The following is a 15,908-nucleotide window of genomic DNA, read 5'->3' as shown; positions in this document are numbered from 1 at the left end:
AGGGTCATAGCAGAGAGGGTAAAAGAGAAAAAAATGCACTCCCCCTCTCACCCCGCATATCGTCCGCTCCGCCGAGTGGGCTGTATAGCTAGCGTCCGGCTGGCGAGCAAACTCTCTTAAAATCGCGTCATTTTGGAACTTTTAAGCGCAGATCCGCAGATTTTGGTATGCCAGTTATCGTGTAATAATATGCTAGATAAAAAGACTCACAGGATCTAATTGCGCTGCTACCTGCGTGCAAATAAAAGACAAAAATAGGGAAAACTGTGTCAGATTGGCCGGTATCTTTGGCGAAAAGTAAACCCGGTTGCTGTACCTTTTTTTACTATACAAAGTTCGTACTGGTGTAGGCCTTTAGCGACCATGAGTGGAAGTCTGAAATAATAAATAAAACGTGCTATCCTGCTGCAATACAAGCAATAGTTGAGGGTGGTACTGCCGGCTGACTCAACTGCTATTTAAGTAACGGAAAAAAGATATGCTAGTTGATCATTTGGGAAAATAGAACAACAGAGAGCTATAGGCTGATTTTGGAGTAGCCACAACTATTCTAAGAACGCAAACCACTTCACAACGGCAGCCACGAGCGAGAGTTCGATGTTCCGTACAGCCCGCCGATACAGCCCAAAAATGGAGAACGGCAACCTCCCGTTTTGTCGTCTGCTAGCGGAGTCGCGCGCGTGCCCTCTCTCTCGTTTTACACCGCCGAACCCGCTGAACTTCCCGGATGTGTGGAGAGGGCGCTGCGGTCGAACAAAATGGTGCCGCCCAGAGAGCGCTAAATGGAATGGTCTATAGACTCTTGAGAAAATTGTGAAATGATGCATAGATTATGCGCAGCCGCCATTTTTGTTCTCGTCGCTTCCGGCGTGAAGACGGTGATTGGATCCGAGTTTGCGCCGAGCAATGACCCAACACTCGGGGGAAATACGTTTCTATCCGAGTGCAGTCCGAATGCGGACGAAGCGCTTGTGTTCAATGCGTACTCACAGTGCATAACCAACTGATGGCGGCATCACATGATCTATGCATCACTGCGAAATTGAAAAAAGGATATATTCCAACTTTTGTCCTCATAAAATTATTTTAACGCGTTAGCCTTAAATAGGCGGGGCAATGATTTTCCGACTTTGGCCAATCAACTGCCGAAATCGATCTGTGTTACCTATGGAACGAAAAACAGAAAGCCGTATTTTCTTGCGAGCGCTAGTTTTTTTTTTTTTTTTTTTTTTTTTTTTAATTAAACAAATGGAAGGTCAAAGTGCCTCTCAACTCTCCACGCCGCCTTTCGAGTGACGTACTGTGGGGCATTACGTGGTTTCCCCTTGGGTTCTCTCTTCAGAGACCCCAGCCGCTTCCTCCGCGATTATCGACATTTAAAGAATCAGCATCACTGAAGATCGGGGCTAGCGATCGACACAAAAGACGGTTCGCCACGGGGCTGACGGCGAGTGTAGCAGCGGAGGGGCAATAGCTTTGTTGCCTTCCGCGTATCCCCCAGAAACGCTGTCATCATAATTCTCGTAACTGCCACACGCGGCTGCAGATCGGCAAATAATTCGTTTTTATTGCGAAAGTATTGACTGGTCCTATGGAGCGAGCCGACGTCTTCAGCTTTGAAGCCGCGCCAAACTGCACCTAACCGCCTCTGTCCCAAAGAAGCGAAGTGAAGCCGATTTCTGATGGTTAGGCTCCCACTGGCTGGCGCGCGTCATCAAGGAACCAGGCTTCCATTAACTCTCGTGCGGCGTAGTTTAAAAAAAAAAAAAACGCTACCAGAGAAGCCCTCTCCATGGCGGCGCAGCGCACGCAGCGGCCTGGCCGCCAGAAAGAAGTGCGGCGGTGCCGCTCAGCCCGCCCGGGCAAACACTGGATGGGTTGTACTGGGGTGCCTCATTGTCCTTCTGTTTAGGGTGATGCCACCCTTTGTAGTACCCGATGCCGACAGCACGTGCTCACGGGGAAAATACAAAAAAATCGACGAAAACAAAATGTCGCCATAGCTCTGTCAGCTCCTCAAACGCGTACAGGGACACGCTTTTTCACGCGCTTCTGAACAAAAAAGAAAAATAAACGTGTGGGAAAAAACGGACGGATGTCTCCACTCTACATAAGCAAGGCGCACATGAAGGCACCCTAGGTTGTACATCCGCACTCAGCCGTCAGCCGGCGAAACGTGGCCGTCCAAGCCATACGCCGCAGACGCACTAAGGGAGCGGAAGAACGACATTCTTGCTTTCGCATTCACAACTCATAAGAAGTGCTTAGGTGTCCTCGGAATTTTTTTCTTTGCGAATGCGCAGCGCAATAGCAGTTTTTCGGGTCAAAGTGACGCGTTTTGGTCACTTGTGCTTGGATAGCCAATATAAACAATACAACCTGCCCATTCTTTCAACATTAAAATCGCTGCACTACCCCTTAAGGAGTTCGTATCGCAGAAAAGCCAGCGTAGTGACGTGACAGGAAAATCCTGATTGGTTGCGCGTCGCGCGAGAAATTCAAAGAACCCACAACGCTCACGTGACGTCACACGTGGAGTGAACGTGATTAAAACATGACATATAATGCGAATTAAAGGTCGCCGCATTTCCCGAATGATTTAACATTAGAAAGTAACTCGCTTGTCTTAAAAAAAAATTTTAAGAATGTAAACTGGGATTCGAACCCACGGCCCATCGGTTGCGAGCCAGACACGCTGCTAGCTAGGCCATGCAAGACACGCTTGCACGGCAAATGAGAAGGCGATGCGAACGGGCCCGATAACGCTATTGCATTTTTCTAGAGCAAGGAATTGCTAAAATCAGTAATAAAAAAAAAACTTTCCGTCGTTTTATGTTTTTTTTATATTTCTAGACATAATCTTATTGAGGAAATACGATGAAGTCTGTCAGATGGTGTTAGAAGCCGACTGCACGTCGTACATCTGATTACATCCGTTCTCATTAAGCGAAAATCGTCTAATTTATTCAACACGCGTGCTCAAATGGACGACACACTTAGGCGGCGCAGTGCGCGGCACAAGGATTAATCCGAAACGACGTGGGGCAAGACTTGCTCGCATTCCAGCACATCCTTTGAACGGCGCTGCGCCGACTTGAAATATTGAGTTTGAAGGCAAGTTGTGCTTCTCGGCCTTTCTTTCTTTTCTTTATTGTTCGTTAATGCAAGCAGCTCCGAAAGGTAACTGCAAATTAGCTGCTCTCACTGAATATAAAATCAGGATCCTCCCGTAATCTGCGTCATTCTTTTATGAATAGCAGCCGTATTACTTCTCTTGGCTGTCTGGGGCACAGCTAGCGAGCTGCCGCCAAGCGAAATCGCCAAGAGAATTTCATTCCAGGAAGTCGCTTTTAATGGGGTTTCATCAGATACCCGTCATTAAAATATTTACGTTTCGGGAATCGAAAGGCAAAAAAAAAAAAAAAATCTTCCAGCGGCATCTTACTTATGAGCTTAATTCTCCCTTCAACTTTTTTTTTCCTATTTTACCTTTTGTTTTTGACGCGCTTTATAAATATGTGTGCGCGAGCGCCGGTGAGTTACGAGATAAATTTGTAATGAAAGCTTTTCTTTGTTTGTCTTTCTTTCTCTAGCACAATTTTTTTTATTCCACTTTGTAGTAAATGTATATTTCGAAAATTCGGTATATAATTTTTTTCTAATGCGGTCATTTAAATCGCCAAACAGAATGTCAAGAAAGAAGCAGGAGACTTGACGAATATGCGCCAGCAACGAGTAAGGGTTTAAGGGAGTCAGCTCTTTCCTCACTGTTCGGTTGCGTCTTCTTTTTTTCCTTTTTTTTTTTTTGCAATGCGTATACGTGTGTCTGTGCGTGTGCACAGACACATGCCTGTGCTTGTCTGTGCGTGTGCGTATATATGCACAGGCGTGTCTGGGTGCGTTTGTGTACGCCTGTGTGCGTGCCTGTTCATAAGTGAGCGTGTTCGTGTCTGTGCGTGCGTGTGTCTCTTTCACTTTCTTTCTCGTCATGTAATTCGAAAGTTTGCTGACTTTAGACAGTAGACAGCGCTTTCGTAATTAAAACCGTTTGTTTGGCGAGGTTGTTAGGGAGGGCGCTCGCTTAAAGGGCAACTTCACTCAAAAGGTCGACCCTATCGAAATGACTGATATCGCTTTAGGGGGTCAAAATGCGGTCATACTCAAAATGTCACGTCAAACCTACGCCACATTACCGATTAAAACCAATATTAAAAATGTTCTCCCGGCTCGGTTAGCGGCCCGAAAGCGGGTGAGCAACGCTGGCACCAAGTGAGCTAGTGAAGCAACACTGGACAATAACGTAGGTTTAGTCCTACGCTCTCGTACGGACGCCGCGAACGCTTCGTTTCCTGTGGCCTTCTGCGATTATGCTAACGGCAAGAGGTGCTTACCGCGTTATCCTGTGTTCTCCTATTTTTATTAGCGTCCAGGCATTTAAGTCCAGCATTGCTTCCGCGACAGCCCGGAAGAGAGCGAAGCGGTGATGCTCGCTCACGCGCGTGTCGTGGAGCCTGAGGGACTCGCCGGACTCGCGTTGGGCAATCGGGATCTGCGGCTGCTGACTTTTGCGGGTTTCTCCACGAAATATGCGTCTTCGAAGAACGATGCGGGGCCGTCGCTGTTCGTGTACCGTCTGCCGGCTGCTCCAGCACGATCGGCTGGACGCAGCAGGTCGCAGCTGATCTAACTAGCGTGCACATAAAGGCACCTTAGCTTTAATAACTAAGACCGCTTGTGGATACATCTGTCTATTTATCTCCCATTATTTCTTTTTCTCTCGGTCCGCGAGCAAGAAACAAATACAGTTACGCTGCGCCGGCACTGACCGCGTCATATTTATAGCAGTCGGATTCGCTTTTTGGTCGGCAAATTTGTAAATGCACACTTGAAACTTACTACGTTTGGTGCATATTAACAAAGTGAAGCGGTAAAAAAAGGAAATGTGCAAATTACATTCTGTTTTGAAACTCCACGTGCGACTGAGCCCACATTGTCGGTGCGTCAGGTTAGGAGCGCGGGACACGACGCGCCACTAATATCAGTGTTGCCAAGCTGCTTCAGCCGGTAGTTTCGGTTTCGCCGTGCCGCCGGAACGATACTTGGATTCGCGATATCTACTAAACTATACACACTACCGAAAAACAAATTATATCTCGTGAATCAGGGTCGCCGGCTTCGATTGAACAGATCATAACCCAAAAATTGTAAAAATGGAGTGGGGTTGTCCTTTAAGGAGAATTCCGGTAAGTCCACTTGAGAGTGTTCCCGTCGAAGACGATGTCGGAATGGCAGAGAACGGAGGCTGCCAAATTACTGGCGCGCTGCGATTTCCCAGCGAACGGCGTTATTGCATTCAAAGCTACAACAAAATTACGGCAAACGCAAAATCACCACAAACTTTTTGTGGGCGTAAATGAGCAGAGAAAGTTCTAATCGCGAACAAGCGAAAGGATTGAAAGCTACTAAAATTGAGCATTCGTCCATTGGCAAGAATGTACGTTGAACACCGTTCCGTCGTAAACCTTATACGCTGCTCATTCTATCTTTCCTCGATTAAATTGTGCATGATAATGCTTAAAACTATTTGCACGTTTTAGGAAACTAAAGCGAGACATCTACATCTAAGCTGGCAATCGCTTAATACATTTCTATTTACGCTCCGGTGTACGCCGTTTCTTCTACCGGTTTACGGGTGCAAGCAAATAGCTCTGCAAAGCGTTTTTACCGCACACACTGTCTTATTGCGGCAGAAGCGGCTTTCAGGGACAAACATTCCGGCACCGCTTTTCCTGCACATGTATAGTGCACCTTCACTTTAGGGTAAAACCCTACTATACTTGATCATTAATACCGAAATTTGATTGGGCGGGTAGAGATAAGCAGATGCCTCGTCAGGCCCTACGTTTCTGAATCTTTCAGTGATTATACGGGGCGCAAGTTTGTCTGGTTCTTGCGCAGGGATTGCGGTGACTTCGTAGCAGCGAGCTCTGATTGGCTCTGATTGAAGGATTGTGGGCAGGCATCAATGCTAGCTGATGTTGAGATCGATTCACCATCCTTCCAATCAGAGCTAATCAGAGATTGGCGTTTTGACGTCACTACAACCCCTGCAAAATAAGCAGACGAACATGCGCTCCGTAAATTTCTACAATGCTTCGCCGTCTCGTGCCCGTCGAGCGCGCGCGCAGGCATAGCGTGGCACAAGGCAGAGAACGCGTGCTGCAGGCCGGGCTCAGAAGACGCTCCCTGCCGTTCTTGCTCTGTCAGGGATTTATATAACGTCTTATCTAACCCGTGCCTGTCTCTGCGCGTGTGTGTTTGTGCAGACGACGAAGCTGCGCTGCGCAACCTGACCACCAACACGTCCCTGACGTTGGCCAGCATCGGATCCCTGCGACCGGCGCGGGTGTTCAGCCTGCGCGTCAAGGCCGAGAACGGCGTCGGGTGGGGACGCTTCAGCGGGTGGGTCACGGCCAACACCGAGGAAGACAGTGAGTGGGCCTCGGTGTGCTTTCGCCCCCTTCTATGTCGGTTTTAAGCGTGCTGCCTTGTGCGCGTCTCACTGCGTCCAAGAAAGTGTTCGATTTCCGCCAAATGACTTCCTAGAAACGTCATGTTGTCGGCGGGCGTGATTCTGGATCGCTCTCTAGTGTGATAGTACACGGAAGCTTCGTCAGCCAGGAATCGCGACGTCGCAAGGAGGGCCTCACTCGTGTTTGCTCGTGCTTTTTGGCGGAACTTCTACGACCGACCAATGGAATCGCGACATCTTACAGCGTAACACTTTGTTTCTTTGTGTCGTCATTTGTTGCCACTTCGGAACCACTTTCGATGCCTGGGCGGAACGGGACGCTGGAAGTCGTAGATGCGTTGCAGGCCCGGTAGTTTTAAGGAAACACTCTGCTGACTATTTAAACCAACAGATTTGGGTTAGCCCAACGGTCAGACGACATTACTAAAGTGCCCAGATATCGTGCTTGGCTCCCACGCAAAAGATCTAGGTTCAATTCCTAAGAGAAAAATCTTTTTTTTTTTAAATTGCGCGTTTAGGTAAATTTGAAAACCCTGTTGGCTCGTTGTAGGTCCGAATGTTCTGCGCGCCGAACCTTCTACGCCTTGTAAATTTTATCTTCTCATTTGCGTGCATTGTCGATGTAATCTGCGTAGCACCGCAGTTTCTCTCACCGTTCGCACTTTCCAGTGTGCTAACTCGCCGATTCCTAGCAAACCACACGAAGTGTTCGTGGTACGTGCACTAAAGCCACGGTCATGTTGCTTATACATCACACAAAAGACGGTGTGAAAACAAATTCGAACGCAAGTCACCACGAAATTCGTCCTTCGAATTCCGCACGGCCACGAATTTAAGGCGAAACTTGGCACGCGGCATTCAAACCACAGATATCGTGGTGGCTGACGTCTGCACGCTGTATTTTGTATGAAGTATAATCAGTGTGTCTTCGGCTTAGCGAGTGCCAGGAGCAATGTTTGTACTTTTTGATTATCCCAAAAAATCCCCGACCTTTTCACCACAATGCTTCCCAGAGCTTGTGAGACAATGTATAAAATTCTAATAAGGTATCACAGAAATTCGCTAACAAAGCTCAAGTTACCCCATGCTACACGTAAGAGCATAGTGCGTAAGTACATTGATAGCAGTGTGTTGGGGCACAGTAATAATCTTCATTTCAACCCAGGGTAGTTGAAGCGCACCAGAAAAGCCGGAGGCCCGTATCAGTTGGCCGAGCACACCGGAATAGAGCCAGAAAGAAATAAACAAATAAATAAAGAAATAAACAAGTATGTCTACAAGGTTGCTGTAATGCTTGGTGACCATGAACAAAGATGTGGTGCGGTACGGCGACTATTATACTAAAATGATGTGCGGTGTACCGACTGTGTACGAAAGTGCTGCGTGGCTTGGCGACAGGTCGTCCTTATATCCTCTGGGTCATTCGGGCAGCAGACTCTTACGGAGCGCGAAAGTGAACGCCACAGCTGGACATTACATGGAAGGAATGACTGCCGGTGGAACATGTCGGTTTCGTATACCATCTATATCTGCCGTTCGTTACATTTTTATTCTTGCACATCGTGCACACCGTTTTCTGCGGCAGCAGCCCTGCGCAAGATTGAAACACCTCCGTACAGGATGTCGTAACGAACGAGCTAAAATGGTCCTTTAGGACGCTTCTATAGAACTCTGCAGAACGATCTGAAATCGCAGAAATAAAGCATCTAAAAAAAATAAAGCGTTTTTTTTCTTGGTCACGGCTCTCCGTCGAAAGCAAACGACCCGAAGATTGGGAAATAAACTCGAAATAGGACGCTATTTTTCCACCGCATCTCCCCGTTTGAATAAGCAGCCACGTAACGTGGCGGTGTGGGTTTCGAAACGCTTTTGTCGCCGATAAGCGAGCCCCCAAAAGACCATCCAAGGTGCTCTTAGGTTGTCGGTGTTATAAGTTTTTTTTTTTTTTTTTTCATTTTGTTTCGCTTCGAGTTTTTTTTTAAGTTTTTGTTAAGCGTAGAAATAAGCAAGATATGACGATTTTGCAACCCAGACAAATGTAGAAAAAAAAACGAGAGCGAATAAATGAAGCGTTTTTATTATTAATATTTCAGTACCGGCTGTCTAGACGAGAAACGATTCAAACTAAAAATAAGACCGCGACGCTCGTACAATTCACGGTATCGTATCGTTATGTGCACATCAAATACAAACTCGAAGTTTCAAAACGGAAAAAAGATCCTTATAAAAAACACAGCAAGTCTTTCGAAGACTGCAAGCCAAAACAGCACTGCCTTATTTTATTTTTTAAGACGGAAAAATGAAGTGAAACAAAGCAAAACAGGTTTGGAAGGTTATCGGGAAACGACAAAAGTGAACATTTTACGCCATTCCGTTACAAACGCGTGCCATCTTTGAGCAAAAAAGTGTTCGAGAAAAGCTTTTTCTTTTTTTCTGACGAGGCCATTCTTCCATTGTTTCGGGCATCTTTCGCCTAAACCCTCATTCTTTTGTTTCGCAGTTTGCATTTTTATTATTATTATTGTTATTATTAATATTACGATTATCGTCTAAAAAAAGTGGATTCGTCTTTAGGTAAAAAGTCGAAGAACGCTCCATCATCTAACGTACTATATGGGGCGCGTTGGGTGCCGATACATAAGAAACGATACAGACAAACGCCCTGAAAGAAACAAATACAGATGATGAAGTACATGTAGAAAGGGGAAATATCGGGAAACGCGGAGTATCGCAGACGAAACGCCCGCCCCGACGTTTCCGCCATAAAGAAGAGCACGAGGAGGCAAACCTTCAACTCGACTCCGGCAGAAGGACGCAATGGAAATGGAAACGGGAATGATTAAGAGCGAGACACGAACTGCCATTTCCCGTGACACTATTTTAGACGGATATTTTGGTTCGTCGCGTCAGTGCGAGCTCTTCGACCGTAAACTTTCTTTTTCTTGCTTCTTGTTATATAGTCCCTGAGAACCTAGAAATGTGTTCACGCTTCTTGATTCGTGACTTCTTGTTCAGTATTCTTATCTTCGACATTTCTTTCTTCGACACTCCTTCGATACTTCGACACGCTCGTGACTATAGGTACGCGCAGGATTCTACTCTCACGGCGTTAACGAGGGTTTTATCTACCAATGCCTCCTAAATAAATTTAAAGAGTTGCTACATAATTCCTGCACTCAATGATTTATAAGAATTCGAAGATAAAGCTCGCTGGCCATGTTTTTTTATTGGTGTATTGATCGGGTACTAGTTGTTTTCCCTTGAACTGGTATTATACTTTTGGTTTCAAGAAACTTTTGCGCTTTGTTGTTTCCTTCACCTGTTCTAAAACATTTAGGTACGCTGTCTTATAGATATTCACTGATATTATTTTTATGGAAAAGTGCCAAGAACTTCTGGGCAGGTCAATACACCGGTCGTTTGATTTGTGTGTTGGTCTTGCTGTCAGCCACTTGAGTAAACGAAGTTTGCTTTGCTATGCAGGCCCGGCCAGCCCGCCGGTCAATATCACCGCCAGACCGACGGGCCCGAACTCAATCAAGATATCCTGGGAGGTAAGGGAGTCCCCCTTGTTTACCTTGACTCCTGACAAGTACAATGAGCAGCGGGGAACAAAACATATATAAAATACCTATGAAATATTCTGAACCGCCAATATAGAAGGTGTTAGTTTACATCTAGTTATATCTGCGTTCCTCGAAAATGTATTGAGAAGTCTCTCGACTTCCCGTCAAAGACTGCTTGAGGATGAAAGTAAACGTTTTATAATCTGGTCGTAGCTCCTGTTAAAAAAAAAACACAACGTTGAAATGCTAAACGTACTCATGATAATTTGCGAAGAACCCTATGTAAAATCAAAACAACATTTTTACAAGTGAATGTCTCGTCACATAAAGATGATAACTGAGATTGGCTGGAAACGACTCACCACCTCATCGAGGTTATTTTAGGCGTGCCTTATGAATTCAACATAAGAATGATAACCCAGTCAGCATTATGTGAATCTGTGTTCGTCGAGCACCTCACCATCATGTCGGGTTGGGCCATAATAGTCAATTAAGATTTTCCAGAATTAATTACCGCTCCGGCGCTGTCCTGTCGCAGCCTCCAAAAGAGGAAGACTGGAACGGGCACCTCAAGGGCTACTACATCAGCTACCGCCCTGTGGGATCCAGCGACCAGTACTACCACAAGACGGTGGACGTGCACAACCCGCATCAGCGGCAGGAGATTCACCTGACCAACCTGAGGCTATCCATGTCCTACAGCGTCACCATTCAAGCCTTCACCAGCAAGGGAGCTGGACCCATGTCCCAAGAGGTCCTGGTCAAGACGCTTGATGATGGTGCGCCTACCATCTAGTTCCTTTCTTGTGACTCGTCGGGCGCATCAATTGCCAAGAAGGCAAGAACAAGAGAAGGAAACTCCATAACCGCATTGTGATGTCTTCACTTGTCCATGTCTTGTTTGCGCTCACAGTTCTACGCAAATGTATTAAATTTCTCATTTTTTTATATTTTTTAGAAAAGTCGCCATGTTTTGAACACTAACCGCGATTGGATCCTTTAATATATAGCAGCTGAATGTCAATCACCGTCGGTAAAGCAGAATCTCAGTCACATATGTTTTTCTGTCAAAATGTGAGCTGCCCCACAACGCTAACACTGAACAATATATCATAGATTCAAGAAAAGAGTTTTTTTTTTTTTTTAGTTAAGGGTTATATTTAAATATATCGTTTCAGACCGGCATACAATAGGCTCTGAATAGATTTTGGGGGGACCATGTACATTTTGAGAAATTTTCTAAGTGTGTTTCATTTCACAGTACCACCGAGTCCTCCAACCCTGGAAGTTGTGTCCGTAACAACGAGCTCCGTCACCCTGGGATGGTCCCTGAAGACGTCCTTCGGGAACCCTGTGACGGGTAAGTACAACACATTGCGCAGCGTAAAATATATAATTACCTGGAGCGCGTTAGCAACATTTTAGTATATCTGTAGTCAATGCTAACTGCATAACCACAAAATATATAGTCGGAAGAAGTTAGACTTAGTTCAGTCTCGTATCTCGTAGTTCCATAAGTAAATTCAACTAAACTTCTTGTGTAAAGAAAAAAAAACATTCATATTTATGCTTTGTTTTAGCAAAAACGCAGGAACACTTTGGTTATGAAACATTATTAACTATTCATATTAGTATTCTTCAATCGCACCTTACTTACAGTGTTCAGTCGTGCGGTTCAAAAGAAATATTGACCCCGTCATGAAGTTACAGAAGAGGGCCCTTAGGAGAATGCATTCTGCATCCGCTGGTAGCCCATCCGAACCTTTGCTTACCTGTAATATAATAATGCCCTTGAAAAATCTTTGAAACTATCGAATAGCGCTATTGGTGAACAAAGTAATTTTGCAAAGCGGCTCCCTTCCCTCCGAGTATATTCAAGTACTTTTCAGATAATCTCTCGTTCTGCTTTACAAGGTTAACTATTTAATATCAATACATCCCATTGACTATGGCCAAAGGTGCTTAAAGCACACAGGTGTTGAAATATGTAACGAGATTTCTGTCTCTATTTTCCATCTCATAATAAAGTTACCGCCCTTAAGAATTTTTTTTTCCATCGGCAACTTTGAAGTGTGGAAATATATTTGATATGTAGTTGAATATTTGAAAAGTGAATATTTACTTATATAAGTACGTGTTAAACTAGAATGGCGTCTTGTTTGTTTGGGTTGTATCATATCTATTTTATGAAGGTGCGCAGATTGTGTTCACAGATAATTAATGTTTGTAGATCATTATGTGTGTGATTTATGTTCGTAGTTAATATATTGCGTATATAAAATATAAACCTTTAATATTTTTAAGTGATTTATTTTGTATTTTCTTGTGCATGCACTGAATTGTTTGAATTGAAAAGGATCCACGACTAGCCGCTGGATATGAAATGGATCCTGGTCAATGTATATATTTCCAGGTATTATTTGCAATAAGGATAATGAATCAATGCACTAATACCTGCTTAAAGAACGCTGAAGATTAAATACAAGCGAAAACTGTTATCTGTATTTATACTAAACTTTGATTGAGCGCGTTGGTAAGAGATTCAAAAATACGAAAACCTCTTTCGTATATTTGAGTATTTATGCCCTTGTTGCTTTTGAGAAAGAACATGTCCAGATTTTCTTAGGGTTACAAATATGTTGTACGATCAAATTGCCGAATTGAAGAAGCCACACATGTTTTTGCGTTAGAAACTTTAAAATGTATCTCCAAATGGAACGAATTATTTTTGTATTTTTTGCGCATCGAAGAGTTGCACAATATTGTGATTTCTATCAAATGTCGCGATATATTCGTGATGAAATAAAAAGCTCACAAAAAAAAAATAACAAGGACACGAGAAAACAACACGTACGAAAGACAAGCGGTTACTCACGATTGAAAGTTTAATAGGACTTCAGGTACACATGCACCGATCAACACGGGGAGGGGGGGGGGGGGGGGGGGCTATTGAACAGCGCATGTGCAGCCAGGGAAAAGGGCTATTTTTCGTGTTTTTTTATATAAAATTGTATTAAACTTCCAGTTGTGAGTAAGGGCTTGTCTGTCGTACGTGCTTTTTTTTTCCTAGTTTTTTTACGCTTTTTATTTCCTTGTGAACCACAAACAACTAGCCCAGCTTTCAGTCTTGCTCCCGATATATCTTCTTAGCTCTTTAAGGGTACGAGGCAATAGGCATTCCTTTTTTACTGAAGCAGTTTGGTTTAGTGCAAATGTTATTTGTTTCGACGTCCACAGTCCCAAGGTTACATAGGAATCAGTCTCCATCTAGAATAATGACTATACTTACACTTTGTCCCTCTAGAGTACGTGCTCCACCAGCGCAAGGACTCCGACCATTGGCAGGAGACGCCCATCTCCACGGTGCAGCCCCTGCACACGGTTCGGGACCTAGAGTGCGGGACCACGTACCAGTTCTACATGACGGCCCACAACTCTCTCGGGCGCAGCGAGCCCAGCGACGTGATCCGGGCCAAGACCGATGGCGCCGGTAAGTGGCACGCCCTGTTTACAAAAACCGATGGAGCGGCACAGCAGGTAAAATCATTACTCTATGGAGCGAATAGAATCGTTTTAAACTGTGTGCAGAAGAAGCTAAAAAACGCCACCTCTTTCAAGCCGCGATCGCATCGCTCATGCCTAAAATCTGCACTGCTAAAGTCTTGTGACCACCAAGTGAATGCTAGTTTTAAATACCAGATTTCTAGACTGAAATCGGGCGGGTTCCCGTGCTCGGTCTTGGTTTCTGTTGCGGGGACCGTCTTACAAAAAATATGAGGGTGATTAAGAGAAAGGTCCCAACAAAGAACAAAGAGACCAAAGTCATTCCGTGCCTCCGCAAGGTTGACCACAATCTGAAGAAAGTGGCACGCAAGTACGATGCGCCCGTAGTTTTCTTTGCCCCAAATAGGTTGGCTGGGTTGTGCTCATGCATTTTCGATGAGAAAGCCGAATGGCAATCTGAAAAGGAACGCGTGCCTCCTTACGTAGACAGCACAATGGGTATAGTGTATGAAATTCCACTGAGTTGCGGAGGAACGATGCATTAATAATCAAGCACGGGAACACGCACTATCAGTAAAAAATAAATAGGGCTCGCATTTACCGATGTATTCTAACACTTGTCGGCTGTGTTCCACGCCTTCCGCAGATTAGGATTCTGGGGAGAAGCCGTGGAGCCGTTGCTCGTGAACTATTGAAGGTGTTTTTTTTTGTTTTTTTTTATTAAGAAAAGTGGGACGGCATGTGTCAGTTTCACGTAATAGAAATTAATTTCTGTTTTTGGATGATCAGATACCGACTCGATAGCTGCATATGTTGTCGCTTTGCGTATGTATACAAAATTGTCAAAACAAATCCGGACTTTTTTTTTTCAAATTTTGTTTTTTAACAATACAGTGAAGCTGACCGGCCGTATTGCGCTTCTGCAGCCACCGGATTGGACAGCGGACCATCGCGTGATAAACAATTCGGCACTCGTGCAGAAATGAGCGGGGAATGCGACCGGAGGGCAGCAATACTTGAATCGCTTCTCGCCGGAAAGTTGCCCAAGCACATCATTGCGTGGTATGTGCGACAACAAGACACAAGTTTACAGCATTGCCAAGACGTTCAGATAATATGTCAGCCAGGAATGCGTTACGGCAGACCGAGCAAGGCGCAGAAACCGGTCGATATTTGTTTCATCTTTGCCTCTGTGTGTTTTCCTGAATATGGTGAATTTTCCAGATTTATCTCGACGACCCTATTTCTCCCGGGGTATAAATAGCTGAAAGTTAGCGCTTCTCTTGTTTACTTCGTGTTCCTCTCTGTCTCTTAATTTTTTGCCCTATTTTATGTGTTTGACTAAGATGAACCAACTAGCCCAGCAACGTACCTAATAAAGAAGTACCTACGGACACGCCCCGATTATGTTCGAAGCGGATTTTCTTCGTACATCTGTATTCTTTGAACATGTTGAAAGACAGTTTTATGTGCTTTGTTCAATAAATAAAACAAGACCGATCATACAAGGAAGACACACGCGTCAAACAGTTTTTGTATACTTACTTTTTTGCATGATGTGTTAAGCTTCGGTCACGCACTGTTAATACATCGGGCAAAAGACCGTTTACAGACGACATCTGAAGCGTGTTGCTTCCGCGTATCAGGGCCCTGTCACATTGGCCGTACAAAAACTGTCTGCGGAACCGTTCTATAGCTTACAAATTTATAAAGCAAACATTCCTCGAGGCGTGCCCGCAGATTATGGAAAGTGGAAGTTCTCGTGTTTGCCGCGAACTCTGTGCCTTTATGCACGCTGTATGAACAGTGGGAATGTAGCTTTACCAACTTTGACCGCGGCCTCAGATAAGCGAGCTGAGTACACCAGAAGTCGGTGGTCCGCTTGTCTTTAAGGACGGCCCTTATGCCGCGGTGACACTGCCCATGTATCATAAAAAATGAAAGCCGTTTACAACTCCCTGTAACGCTGAATTAGAGCGCAGCTCTTGAGGAGGAGGAGGGGAAGGCACGGAGAGGAGGCTATGCCCTTCCTCCTCTCCTGCTCGCCTCCTATTTAGGGGAAAATTTTCCGCTAAATTTAGCGAGGACATTTTTCCGCTAAATTTAGCAGGATAATTTGTCCGCTAAATTTAGCAGGGAAATTTTTCCGCTAGATGTAGCGGAGTAATTTTTCCGCTAGATTTAGCGGGGAAATATTTCCGCTAGATTTACCGAGGAAAATTTTCCACTAGATTTTGCGGGGAAATTTTTCCGCTAAACCTAGGGGGAAATAATTGTTCCGCTAGATTTAGTGGGGAAATTTTTCC

The 15,908-nt window shown here is 44.8% G+C and overlaps 1 protein-coding gene across 1 annotated transcript in view; it reads left to right on the top strand.

The window, feature by feature from the left end:
* The window catches only part of LOC120836552 (Down syndrome cell adhesion molecule homolog), a 120,227-nt gene that overhangs the window by 96,714 nt on the left and 7,605 nt on the right, over positions 1 to 15,908 (top strand). Inside the window, exons 10-14 of the mRNA XM_042292585.1 lie at positions 6,327 to 6,491; positions 10,016 to 10,086; positions 10,637 to 10,877; positions 11,360 to 11,458; positions 13,403 to 13,582. Of these exons, the coding sequence (XP_042148519.1) occupies positions 6,327 to 6,491; positions 10,016 to 10,086; positions 10,637 to 10,877; positions 11,360 to 11,458; positions 13,403 to 13,582 (756 nt within the window). The remainder of the gene's footprint in view (positions 1 to 6,326; positions 6,492 to 10,015; positions 10,087 to 10,636; positions 10,878 to 11,359; positions 11,459 to 13,402; positions 13,583 to 15,908) is intronic.

Source organism: Ixodes scapularis, unplaced genomic scaffold (genome assembly GCF_016920785.2).
Source record: "Ixodes scapularis isolate PalLabHiFi unplaced genomic scaffold, ASM1692078v2 PGA_scaffold3__209_contigs__length_174095766, whole genome shotgun sequence".
NCBI classification, from domain to species: Eukaryota; Metazoa; Arthropoda; class Arachnida; order Ixodida; family Ixodidae; genus Ixodes; species Ixodes scapularis.
Note: the sequence above shows the minus strand (reverse complement) of the source record. Positions and strands in the feature narration are given on the sequence as shown.